The 14,023-nt window shown below is 44.9% G+C and overlaps 1 protein-coding gene and 1 pseudogene across 1 annotated transcript; both read right to left on the reverse strand.

The window, feature by feature from the left end:
• Positions 1–273: 273 nt before the first annotated feature.
• Positions 274–4,225, reverse strand: LOC124672810 (annotated as a pseudogene).
• Positions 4,226–5,617: 1,392 nt separating this feature from the next.
• On the reverse strand, positions 5,618–7,837 carry LOC124672811 (putative pentatricopeptide repeat-containing protein At3g23330). Its single transcript, XM_047208981.1, has 2 exons — positions 5,951–7,837; positions 5,618–5,908 (listed from the first exon to the last, which is right to left on the reverse strand). The coding sequence occupies exons 1-2, from the start codon at positions 7,835–7,837 to the stop codon at positions 5,837–5,839; spliced, it is 1,959 nt and encodes a 652-aa protein (XP_047064937.1). The 3' UTR covers positions 5,618–5,836.
• Positions 7,838–14,023: the final 6,186 nt, after the last annotated feature.

The following is a 14,023-nucleotide window of genomic DNA, read 5'->3' on the forward strand; positions in this document are numbered from 1 at the left end:
ATCTAACATTAATGGCACTTTCTAAAAATGCCACAAATTAGATGGTAATTTAAGGCACTGATTAGAAAGTGCCGCTAATCACTATCATTAGCGGCATATTGTGAAGTGCCGCCAAGAAAAGTGCCGGCAATACCGGTACGTGAGGTAGTGAATGGTCACCTGCCAGTCTTAAGTTCATTTTCTTGACATATTCTAGCTGGCTTGTTTATTAAACAAGGAGCACTATCCATTATAGCAACAAGAAAAGGTAAAACACATAGATAAACAAGATAATCAAAGGTACTGATGTGGTTGATCCAAGATCTCCAAATCAGCATCCTTATCTCCTTCAACATCATCATCAGAATCAGTTTCGATATCCACATGTGGTTTTTGGTCAGCAGTAGAGGTAAAGTTGAAGTTCCGCTCAACAGTGTGTTCTGTAAATCCATCAAAAAGAAAATGATGTTAGTTTGCAAAATATCAAGAGGACACAGACAAAGAACCATGCCACTAGTTTTTCATGGAGTGTTTTTTCCATGGAGTGTTTTTTCAACAGCTTTTGCTACAAGGTCTTTAACAACAGTAAAAAATTAAGATCTAATCATGTTTTACTGAAACATCACAGGCAAGAAACACAGAGGCTGCATCATCATCGCTGCAAGGAACACAGAGGCTGCATCACAGGCAAGAAAGCGCATCACAGAGGCAAACCCAACAGCCCGTGTCGATGTTTTCTCAAGCTTGACCTTAGCTCCCTCAAGTCTGTCAGGGCCTTTGCGGACCAGTTCAACTCAATGAATCTTCCTCTCAACATCTTGATGTAAGTGTAACCACTTTATCCCTTATGATCCAATCCCTTATGTACATCGGTCGCGTTACGGTTAACTTTCAGTTTGGTGTAGCTGTACATCACCACAATTCACTGGCAGCATTACGTACATTTTACTGAATCGACCCATCCAAAATTCTTCTGCCCTACAGAAACAATCTAAGATTGCAAACATACTGCACGCGAAAGAGCTCTCTAAACGGCTTAAGGAATCATTTTGTTCTATTTTTCAACCTCTCCTGCTCATTTTTTATTCAGAAGAGCAGAGCATGAAGAGGCTTTGTCTATCGTGATTATAATGTTTTTTCCCCTGTTACACTACTATGGAGTGTGCATCATCATTAGCAAGTACCAACCAGTAAACACTTAGAAATATTAACTTCAAATCTTGATGAACTGTGTTGATTATTAAAATTTCAGAGATTACCTAGGCTATATCACTGCTTATCTTATTTGTATTGCTAAAACTGTTATCAACTATCTGTCTAGTACCTTTCAACCAGGACAACGTTTATTATTATTAGACCTACTTGTATGTAGTAAACTCTCTACCCTCTGATAAATTATGTTGCTGAAACAGGAGGAAGGAGCAACAGAGAAGAAACAGACAGGAAAGCGAAACGTAAATAGCATGTATTTCTTTGCTATGGTACAACTCTTAAAAACTTAAATGCAAACTGCAAGATATATAAATGAAGCAAAAGAGTAGATAAACTTACTGTGGTAGAGATCTGCAAGTGTCTCATAAAGAGGAAAGGGATTTTTCTTGAACTTCAAGATTCTTGGAATAAAGACTAAAGCATTAAACTTGGACCAAAAGATTGCAAGTGGAATTCAGTAGAACTACAAGTGCACAATAACTTACAGTTGCCAGATTTTCCCATAGATGAGGTTCAGTATCCAACTTGTACTCGCTATCAATCCATCCAACTCCACTTTGCCCAAGAGCATCTTTCAGCATTCTATAATCCCTTTTGAGCTCCTTCTCCTTGTCATGAACTTGGGACTTGTCAAACCTCACATGTGGATTCCTTTGGTGGAACATATCCACCATTGCTGACCAAGATTCACCACTCCAACCATTCTGGCTTCTATGGTATGGGGTGTCATGCTCATGGAGGATATCAACAAGGCACTTCTCAAGCAAAGCATTCCATTGTGCTCTTGGCTTTACACCTGCACAAGCATACACAAAATGATCCATTAGCAAGACCTGAATGAAGCCATGAATGGTCATTAGCAATATATTTTTACTACCTTGTGGAGACTTCTTTTTGCCTTGCTTAGGAGACTTCTTTTTCCTACCCATTAACGGATCAATATAATTAATTGAAGGTTCCATCACGTATGGCCACACCAATCATGTTCCTAGGCATGATACAGCACCTTATAGCAATTTTATTCAAGTGCAAAATAAGGGTATACATGGTACAGTGAAGATGAGGAGATATTTGAACTGAACAGGATGGACTGACGATGGATGGTAGGGGCCGACATTTTCCAATATAAGATCTGCAAGCTCTCGAGGACCACCTGAAGCCCATACCTAGGACGCACCGTGGGACAGAGACATTGAGAACCTCTACAGGATCATCGCAAACACGACCTCGATCATGGCAAAGTTCTGTCCGATGCACGCCCTCGGTCCGCTGGGAAGGGCAGAAACCCATTGGGCTTCTTTGAGGCCCTCGGCACCCCATTCTCGAACCTCTCAGGCTTGAACTCGTCAGCATCCTCGCACCAGACATCCTTGTCCGGGTGTATCGTCTTGATGGGAAACGACAGGACAGCGCATTCGGGCACCTTGATGCAGCCGAGCTCGAGATCCGGCTCAATTTCCTCAGGATTTGCGCGATGGGGCTGTACAGCCTGAGAGTTTCAAGGATGAACATGTTGACCAACTTCAGCTTATTGAGCATGCGTCAACAGGAGTTTCCTTGCCGCAATCTCTTAGGATCTCCTCCCTGAGATTGTCTTGCCACTCTGGGTGTGCGCTCAATACGAACATGGTCCACCTCCTCTCTGAGCTTCTCCTGCCACTCTGGGTGTGTGCTCAATAGGAATATGGTCTGCGAGGAGGTCTCGTGCCCAGCTAAGTAGAAGGTCTTGCACTCCTCAATGATCTCGTCCATGCTCATGAGCGGGTTCTGCCCGTTCTCGGCTGTGTACCCCTCCAGGAGTACCCCGAGCATGTCGTTCCTGCAGCCTGCGGTGTCCTTGGCGGCCACCCTATTTTTGGCAATGTTGGTGAGTATGTCCTGTACATCTTTCTGGAGCTTCTGCATTTTCAGGTTACCTCTTGTTGGAAGGTACCTGATTAATTTCACAAACACGCAGTGATTTTGAGTTTTGCTCTGTCCTCATTTGAACAAACTAAATGAGAAATTTAACAAGAAGTTCTATTGCTATGTACCTGAATCCCGGGATGTGGCACAAAACGTTGAATATACTGGAGAAGGCAGGAAACTGGAGCTCCTTTTGTGCTAACTGTACTCCATTAGCCGCTCTGTGGTCGCTCCCGAATGCCACGTGCGAGATCACGTCAGCCGCGAACTCATCAAACTGGATACTCATCTCAATCTCCACATTGCTGATGGCCTTCTTCAACTTTACTTCCACTGGCACACCATCAAACCAACACAATTGGACACGGTCACAGTCAACATCTGCCAAGTAGAACCACATCACACATGCAACAAGTGTCAACAAAAGTCGAGAAGTACATCACAAATCTTAGCTGTTCAAAGAGTTGCGACCTATATATCTTTAGTTTGTCCACATTGAAGGCCGGGTTGACCACTTTCCTATGGCGCTTCCAGTCGTCACCATCGATGAGGGGGAGTCCCTTGGCAAGAAGACGAGCGAAATGCTCATTCAGGAGGTTCTTGAGGATTGAGGAATAACCCCATGCGGTTGGAGAGAACTTGCCTCACCATGTCCACATCTCCAATGAAAACATCCAGCGTGACCCCGAACCAGTACACATACGTCCGTCCTGCATGAGGTAAAGAGTGCTCGATCACCATGTAACGTGCGAACATGAGAACCATACTCGCAAAACTCAACTAGCTTAGTTGATCGCGAGTCATGGTTCTAAATATTAGTTTTAGCAGCCGCAGTATGCCAATATCTGCCAAATCCTTAGTTTGGAACTTGGCTGTGAATGGCACCTGCCAACTTGATGTCTAGACCATACGATACTTTCACTTGTTACGTAGACCATACGCCCCACTCACTTTATGGACAAAAATACCAATTTTCAAACAATCTTTTAATGATAAGCATCGATATCTATGTAAGTATATGTACCATAGAGGGCTGCACCATAGCGTTGTAGTCATGGCAGCCCACATCCAGAGCGAGGTCTACGCTCTCAGCGAGGAACCGCTTCATATCGCTGATATTCCCAAGCATGAACCAATGAGGCCAGCAGTGCCACCACCATCCAGACGACGACCATGGTACTGTTTAATAGATTGTCATGCTCTGCTTCTGGACTTCGAATTGAGGATTGTGTGAGACTTGAGCCAAGCTGGGGAGGCTGTATTTATACCGCAAGTTTGGCCGCCAAGTGAACAACTGAAGGTTCTCTACTGGTCTGGCTCCTGGGTGACCCAAACCTGCCCTGACATCGACATAGAAATTATTATTATCCGCATGGGCATTGGACAAGACGAACTAGCCAGACATGCCGGTCCGGTAGCACTAACCAGCCTTCAATGTGCAGAAAAAGGAATCAACTTGTTTTCCGATAATTAATTTGGCTACTGACAGGCTCAGCACAACAGAAAGAAAGAATGTTCCAAGATGTGACAAGGGACTGACTACTTGCATCATATCTTCATGTGCCAAAACCCTTGGTAGTGAAAGGTTTTAACTACGTATCGACAACTGAATTGCTTTCACAGTCTCCATGTAGCATGCATTGATTAGATACCAAAACTAATTAATACACTCCCCTGTAGCAAGCACTGATTAGATACTACGGACATCGGTTAGATAACAAAACTAATTAAGACACTCTCACTGACTCCCTGTAGCATGCATCAATTAGATACCAAAACTAACTAAGACGCCTCATCTCATGTTTACACCAATCATCCTTCTGACTGAGCATCGTCAGGGCCAGGAAGTTGGAAAACAAGAGCAAACAGTCATGGATACGAACGCCAGGTAAGACATGCACAGCTGTCGATGCTTCTCTGTTTGATAAAATGCAAATTGATTGAAGCAAGAAGTACCAGGACCATTCAGAACTCGCTATGTATAGCAATTGAAGTAACAGGTATCAGGACTATCCTGTATTCAACAATGTAAAGGTCAATATTAATGATTTGCATGATCAGTATACATAACTAATCTTGCTTCAAGCCCCCACATTACAAAAAATATACAGGAGTGTATTTTGTGCAAGGCGGACAGGTAACCAAGGTGTTGTGAAGAAAACCTACATGACCGGCTATTTGAGGAAGGGGAAAGTGATGATATGCACTCTTAGAAATGCAAGAGTGGCATTTTATGATCAAACAGGAGCTGAAGTGGCAAATCATCAAATTCACTGGCTTAAATAGCATTTCCTAGAGTGGCATTCTTTTGAAAATTGAGCGACGTCACTAATTTTCACAATTGAGGAATGGAGGTTCTAGTTAACAGGTTTAACAGACTGAAGAAAGGCAACTGAGTCAGAATAATACTTAATAATGATTTGTGGCTGGCAACACATCTAACAAAGTGAATTATATCCTTCAATAACGTAGCAGTTTCAAGGTAGTGGTAACAAGTATACCTGAATATGTTTTTCCAAAGACTAGAATACCAATATGTTAAAAGACCCAATACATATACTGATGTTTTGATGTTCAGATGGTTCTAGTTTAGCTATTATGTCTGCAAAAAATGCTATCGTCGTAATACTGTAAGTTCAGAAAAAACAGACTGCCTCCCCACTCGAAGAACACATGATATATGTCTAGTGAACTACAAGGTCTGAAACACAGCATGAAAGGATCCCGACCTTTAGCTCAATCACCAAAAATCCCCGCAGGAGCAATTCCCGTCCTTAAAATGGTGGAAACGGTTTGCGTCACGCATAACAATCTCCCTCCCAAAAATAAAATAAAAAAAAAAAAAAAAAACAATCTCCCTCCCAACTATCTTCGAAATAAATTTTGTTACCGTGTGGCAGTCAACACAAACTCGGAGATTCTTCATCACACGAATTGTTGTTCCAGGTGGTGTACTTATAATACCAAATACCATTGCAAGTTTCTCACTGTGGCCACATAACACATGGCTCTTCTGCTCTTCTTCAATATCCTGGAAAACATCCTCTGTATTGGGAACATACCCTTGACGTGCCATCTGCTCTGAGAAAACATTAAGTGCACCAATAATCCTTTCATACCAAGGATGGGACTTATCATGAGCTACAAACACATGCCTTTTGTTCTTCACTTCAATCCAACTGCAAGCTGGTTCCTTCTTCATGCCCTTCTTTCTCATAGATTTTCGCAGGCGGGCTGCTTCATTCCATCTCCCGGAAGATGAATACGCATTTGATAAAATTACATGAGATCCCATGCTCCTAGGTTCAAGCTCGAAGATTCTTTTGGCAACTTCCTCGGCTAACACTGTATTTTTATGGACCTTGCATGCCCTTAACAAGGTAGACCAGACACTTGCAGTTGGTTTTATTGGCATCTCAGAGATGAAATTATATGCTTCTTCTAACCTCCCCGCACAGCCAAGGATGTCTGCAAGTGTTGCGTGATGCTCAAGGGAAGGAACAATGCCATAATGGTCTGACATACTGTTGAAGTACTTCCAACCCTTGTCCACCAATCCAGCATGACTGCATGCAGTCAAGACTGCTAAGAAGGTGATATCGTTAGGCTTGACATTTCCCAACTCCATCCTGTCAAACAACACCAGAGCTTCTCTTGCTGGACCATGTAATGCATGCCCCATGATCATCACAGTCCATGATACAATGTCAGGTGACTGAATCCGGTCAAAGATGTGACGAGCAGTGCTAACGTCTCCACATTTGCAGTACATGTCAATCAAGGAGCTGGTTATGAACACATTACCGTCTAACCCACCAAATATCACATACGCATGCAGCTGCTTCCCGAGATGCAGCGAGGCCAGGTTGCCACAGACAGGTATGAGGCTGGAGAAAGTCACGGGCATAGGTCTGATCCCAGAACGCAGCATACGACGGAATATTTCAAGCGCCTCCTCAGCCGACCCATTCTGCGCACACCCTGCAAGCATCGAGTTCCAGAGAATGGCATCTCGGCCCGGAAGATTGTCAAACACCCTGACTGAGTAATCCGTCCGAGTGCAATTGGCGTACATGTTGATCAAGCCGCTCCCGACGAACACATCATCGGCAAACCCGTTCCTGGTCGCAAAGCCATGCACTTCCATCCCCCTCCTGACATCGGCGCGCTCGGCAAAGATGGGCAGCACGCTCGACAAGGTAAACGAGTCCGGCTTACACCCATCTCCCCACATCTCCCTGACCAACCCCAGGGCCTCTTGGTGCCTCCCGTTCTCCGCGCACCACATTACCAGCGTGTTCCAGGACACCGCGTCCTTCTCGGGCATTTCGTCAAACACCTTCCGCGCCCAGTGAAATGCAGCGGATTCGGATTGGCCTGCTGCGCCATGCGTCTCGGGGGAGGGACACGACGGCGGCGGGAGCTTGCAGTAGAGGTTGAGGAGCGCGTTGGCGGTGAAGCAATCGGCGAAGGCGCCGGAGCGGAGCGCGAGCGCGTGGAGGGAGGCGCCGAGGGCGCGGAGGCCGAGCACGGTGCAGCACTTGAGCGCGGCCGGGAGGGAGGCCGGGACGGAGGAGCGGGGCGGCGCGGGGGTCGATGCGCGCATCTGGAGGAAGAGGGCGATGGCGTGGAAGTGGTGCCCCTGCGACGCCGCCGAGCGGATCCGGTGCGCCCATGACGGCGGGAACGGCGCGGAGGCGCCCGCCGCCACCGCCACCGCCGTGACGGGCCGCGGCTGCATGCTCGTGAGAGGAGCGGGGAAGGGGCGAACTGCCGCTGGCGTCAGCTAGGCTGCAGTGGCGTGTGCGGCGCGGGAGTGATGGTGCAATCTGATGGTCCGGTTCATCGGACCAGAACGGGAGTGATGGTATCCTGAAGGTCGATGCGGATGGCTCCCTCGACGCCGGCACCGGCGGTGTTGGCGCGCGGCGGCGCTTGGCGACGAGGCCGGGACGGCACCTCGCTCATGTGATTTGGAGGATTAAACAAGGGCAGCGGAGATGATTTCAGGTGGCCGCTCCTCAAACCGGTTTACTGAACTTGACGGGGAGAATTAGCTCAATTTTTTCATTTTAATTGATTCAAATGCAAAGAATCAAGGTAATACTTCTGCTTAATACTTCAATATTATTTTTACATAGTATATTGTATAAAATTTAGTGCTGAAAATTAGGATTTACAAATAAAACTAAGCCAATAAATGGGCGACCGATAAAATCGATTAATCGGCCAATAAGCGATTAATCTCCATTTTAAAACTGACCGATAAGTTAAAATTAACGATTTCTTGAATATTGGGTGTAGCCATGACTTGACAACTTCGGCTTCACCAACCGCAAATATTACGGCAAGATCTCTACCAATGAATTGAATTTCAATGAAAATATTGTAACTGCGTAGTGGCAGCTTTTAGATTGCTTTCAAAGTAGACAAAATATTAAAGCATCTCTAGTGGATCGCTTAAAAGGCTATACCTTAAAACTTATTTGAGGTATCATCAAAGCCTGCTTTGCGGTATTGTGCACGCTCCATCTAAACATATCCTGGATACCGCAAAATAGGTTTGAGAATTTAGCTCATATTTATGATTTTGAACAATAAAATCTCAACATAACAACAAATATAAATATAAATGAAAGAGATGAGGTAGGTATGCGTAAACCTCGACAAATTAATCTTTCATTAGCATGCAGGTGAGCTCGGCTGTGAGGAAAAATTCCAAAACAAACCTTAAGCTTGTCAGGCTTAGCTAAATCAAACCTGATTTAAAGTTCAAGATTTATTTTGGATTTTTTCTTTAAAATTGGACGTGTAGTGCCTTCTTCTATTAAAAAATAAATGCACTCTCTCTATTCCGATGCCATAGCTTCCAAATGAACCTACCGCTATGATAAGCTTGTTTTTACGGCTATTGGCACTACAGCCGCTAAAGCACCGCTAATGCCCGCTAAACATCATAACCGCGAGAGGAGCTATATTGCTGCTATTGGTTGTGCCTTGGGCATCTCACTATTCCCTGCGTGGCAACCTTCGAAGCTCTGCCAAGAGCCAATAGAGCCCTTCTACTCTCTCCAGGCTTTTCCTTGTAGCGCTGCCCACATTTGGAGCTCCTTCAGTTGGGGGCGCAGGGTGGAGGGGATTGAGAGCCAAACCATAGTGGGTGAGATTGAAGAGGTTAGGTTGAGAGATCGGAGCGGGGAGTAGGTGCTCTGGGCTGGGTCATCATAAGGGGAGGATCCAATGTGCTCGGTGGAGTAGAGGAGGAAGTGTGTAGCTCTGCTACTTTTTTAGAATAAAATTGTGTGACTCAAACTTGAAAGGGTGTGGCGGTGTAAACTAGGGCTATGTTTGGGCCAAATGGAAGGTCATGTGGACATGTTTTAGATTCATGGGACTGCTAATTTCACACTTATTTAGTCTATTTTATATTATTTTGTGTTAAACTGCTAAACAAGTTTGCTTCCCTATTTGTTGCTTCCCCAAAAAATTTGTTGTTAAACTAAATAACCCGCTAGTTTAAACCTTGCTCTTTTCACTAGTGTATTTTTTAAAATATTTTAAAATAGACTAAATAGAGATTCAAATAGTTAACCCACACACTACAACGTGTTCAAACTTCAGATACATGTATTTTACTAGTAAAAAAAAGCCTAAAACACACACACACAAGCGACGCGGTTGATTTCTGATAAACGAAGTTACTTCCCCCGATCCTTATTACTTGATGTTAAAATGAATATATCTACAACAAAAATGTGTCTAAAGATACATCTATATTAACATCAAGTAATATGAATTAGAGGGGTACCATTTTTGTCCCCCCGTCGCGAGCGGCACTTCCATTTTTGTCTATCCCGCCCTACAGGGCCATTTCCGTGCACTAGCAAAAATATGGCTAAGGGGGATCAAACCTGCAACCTACATTGCCTGCCTAGTTAGACCTGCGCACCAACTGAGCCACTAACATTTCACGTGACAAACCTGAGACGCACATCTTTTCAACTTTTCATCCGACAATGATAAAAAAAAAGATACAACAAACCAAAACTAGTGAACTGTGACAACCAATAAATACATAAAAAACTGACATTAGCCAATGTTTTTTTAATTTAGAATTTAGTTTTTTTAAGTTACAAACAATAACTCCAATTTCAAATCTGTTTTCCACCAATAACCCAATCTCGATGTGGTTTTCAAAACTAGCACCCGTCTAGATATATTTAGAATTTATTTTAGCCTACAAGTTTTGAACCCTCTGTACGTGAGTTGTCAACGGTGAATATAAAAAATAATCAATGACAAAGTTTAATTTCATTTAGAATATTTTGGAGAATAGTTTTAGCTCATGTTGTCAACACTTTGCCCGTTATTTATTAACGGTAAATATAAAAATCTACAAACCCAAAAAGTTAATTTCACTTAAAATATTTTAGCGACTATTTTTTAGCTTGCGATCTATCAACGCTTTTCCCGTTATTTATCAATGGTAAACATGAAAAGTTACCGATTCGAAGAGCTAATTTTATTTTCTATATTTTTGTAACTTTTTTAGCTCACAATTTATCAACCCTGTAACATCCCAAGTTTCATCAATAATAAATAAGAAAGAGAAATTCCCCAAACCCAAAATTTGCAATTAACAAAAACTTTTTATATGCATGTAATATAGTTTCTTGCATGTGAGTGATTTCTTTTGTGCAATTGCCATGATGAGTGTTAATATGTTTGAACATTGCCTTGTGAACCCTAAGCAAGATCACTAAACCCTAATTTGAAGGGAATTAGAGAAAATGGGAAAAAACCCTTTTCTCACTCACATACACTTTATGTAAAAATGCAAATCCTTCACCAAGGCCAATTTTGCTTGCTCCCTTGCTTCTAAAACACTTCAATATGATAAACTAACCTTTTTGCATCCTTGGATCAAGAATCAAATACCAAGAAATCAAAAATCCTACATACATATGATAATGGTCACTTGGACCAAAAATATTTTCTTCCCCACTTTACCCCCCTGTATTTCTCAAATCCTAAACTAAACTTTGTCAACCAAAGTCATGTCATCCAAGACCATGTCAAAGTGAGTACTTTTCATGTTGACCACCATGGCTAGAGTCGACTAGGTTGACCAGTATTAAAATGCCAAAATGGGATCTGAGAAGAAAAACATGATCACCTCAAATTTGAAATTTTGCAAATCAAATCCAAATTGAGTGCCACCACCACCAATACCTCACATTAATTATATCTTTGAGATGTACCAAAAAGAATTTCGAAATTTAAATAAATTTCTCTTGCGGCCATTTCAACAAACACTTGGCAGGCATCTATTCCAAATGGTGTTACACACTATTATCCAACGGGTTCTTCACTAAACCACTTTAAAATTGTGATCATTAGCTAGTTCTAGGACCCCTGCATCCTCCCAGTACCTCCTTGATCGATTAAAGTGAGAGGAGGGAGAAGAAAAACCCTAAAACAAAGCTATGCCGTGTACCCCGGCAACCTTTGGGCATCCCTATCTCGGGCCTCCATCTCAATTCTTCCCCTTGTCTTCAAGCATCTCCGGAGCACAAGGATCACGCCGATACCATTTGATCGATCGCCAATGCACGGATTTGCCCAGAACGCCCATGCCCAGAAACTTGCCAGCACGCGCCCGTGCACGCGGTGAGCGCGCACTGGCCGCGCCAGGACGCCGTGCACTCGAGCGCGATCGTCCTCCCCCTGCATCCCTACCCCTGGAACGAGAACCGCCTCTACGCCCTCTACACGCTAGACATGCTCGAGCACGCGCAGAGGCCTTGTCACCGTCATCCTCGCCGGCAAGGTACCGCGGGTACCGCAGCACTCGAAACGAAACCCTGGACGATTCCTTCACCCATTCGGCTGCGCCGGCCTAGCCGTTGAGCATCGCCAGGACACCGCCTATCTCTAGCCGTCCTTCACTTGCCCCTTGGAGCGCCAGAAGCGCCGCGCCATGGCCGCTCCTCCACAGCACACTCGGCCTCCTCCCTCCCTCTATAAATAGCGACGATCGGCGCCTCCTCTCTTCACACAATCCACTCCCCTCACCTCACTGAGACTCCTCCACCCGTCAATTTCACCAGACCTCGCCGGAGGCTGCTCGAATCGCGAGCTCAAGACCGCTGGAGACCGCGGAAGCTCTGCTTCGATTGACGCCTCCCCGAGCTCTGCCGCTGCCCCAAGCTCTTCCTCATCTACTACAACCTCTCCACGCCTACTGCCAGACCCCTGCAACGGCCTGGTACCCTCTCCCACTGACATAGGCATCCCAAATGGGCCTGCCAAAGATAGTACCCGGGGTTTAATGAAGGCCCACTACCCGAAGAATAAGAAGGTTCGAGAGCCCAAGATATATTAAGGAAAGTAGAATTGTAATAGGAAGTATTGTACGTAATCCGGCGGGATGAGTCGAAACCGTCCCGGACTCCGTAACTTGTACAAAACGAAACCCTTGGCTCCACCTCTTATATAAGGGGGAGTCGAGGGACGAGAAAATCATCGAATCATTGTTCACAAACCCTAGTTTTCATAATCGTCGAGTACTTTTCGGCTGAAACCTTCGAGATCTACTTGCCCTCTACTTCTAACTAAACCCTAGCCTATAACCCGTAGGCATTGACAAGTTAATCCCTTGTCAATTGGCGCCGTCCGTGGGAATTAGAGGCGTAAGGATCCGATCTCGATGGCACGTTCAAGGTCTTCGACATCGTCAACCGGAAGCAACACTATGGATCGAGGTAAACGGATCGCTCGCTGGTCTTGTTGATTTTGTTCCTCACCCACCCTCCCGTTTGGATGCATATGCGTATCTGGCGGAGCCCATGGAGATGACGTTCGGAAGGTTTCACTTTCGCGTCGAGAAGGAAGGATCGTATCATGTCGAAATTCCGATCTCGTCGGGATCGTCGGCGGTCGATTCCGATTTTTCAAGCTATGCATCGTCAACCGAGTCAGAAGAAGAAACTTCGGCAACACATTACGTCAGTACCAGAGCAAGAGAGAAACTCGCCAAGATCTTCAGCGACACATCGTTTGATTCATCTGCAGACTCATATATAAGCGATGGCTCAAGCGATGTCGATAGTTATGACTTCATCGACAAATCCATCACGATGGGCCGGGTCTTCATCAATCTCAACAATGATGTCACCAAACCCAACATAGATCCGAGTACCAAATATCATCAGATTTATGCTATCGAAAATCAAGAAGAAACATCGGAGGCTTTCGACGATTTGGGTAATCCCTATGTCGATCCCTCAGATCTAAGGAGAGGTATGGGCACTAAATATGACGGGCCCACACCACGTGTCAGAGTTCAACTTCCACAAGCGACTCGGGATAGAGCTGCAAAAGCTCTAGATGGTTCGGAGCCAATGACGACAACGGCTACGGCTCAAGAACTGCAAGCTTATCAATATAGGCTCGCACGAGCCGTCGGAGAAATAGAAAAACGAGACGACCTGAGTTGAACAGGAGAAAGGAGGCGGCTTCTGCATCCAGCAGGAGAAGGGCAGATCTAAGTCGACAATCTAGAGTTTCGGGTGATAGCCACAGGGAGGCTCGGAACAGAGGAAGATCAAGGTTACAACACATACTCGAAGCAGAAAGAGAGCACTTGATCCAAAACCTCGACATGTCCTTTATGTCGATAGACACACACTACAAGAAAAGTTCTGATAGACAACGTCTCAAAATCGTCCGCTAAGGGGTATTTTTCGTCGCCTATGGGCCTAACCCGACGATATGGGTTCGTTGTGGAAACTGCGTCGAGGCAAAGTCCTACGACGATTTTTCGGTCCATCGCGCTTGGGCGCCCTTCCGCCACGGAAAATCGGACCGTTGCCCAAGTGTTTCGGGAGCCGTTGGTGCGGCGTCATGCGGGCGGCACGTGGCGGAC

This window comes from Lolium rigidum, chromosome 7, assembly GCF_022539505.1.
Source record: "Lolium rigidum isolate FL_2022 chromosome 7, APGP_CSIRO_Lrig_0.1, whole genome shotgun sequence".
NCBI classification, from domain to species: Eukaryota; Viridiplantae; Streptophyta; class Magnoliopsida; order Poales; family Poaceae; genus Lolium; species Lolium rigidum.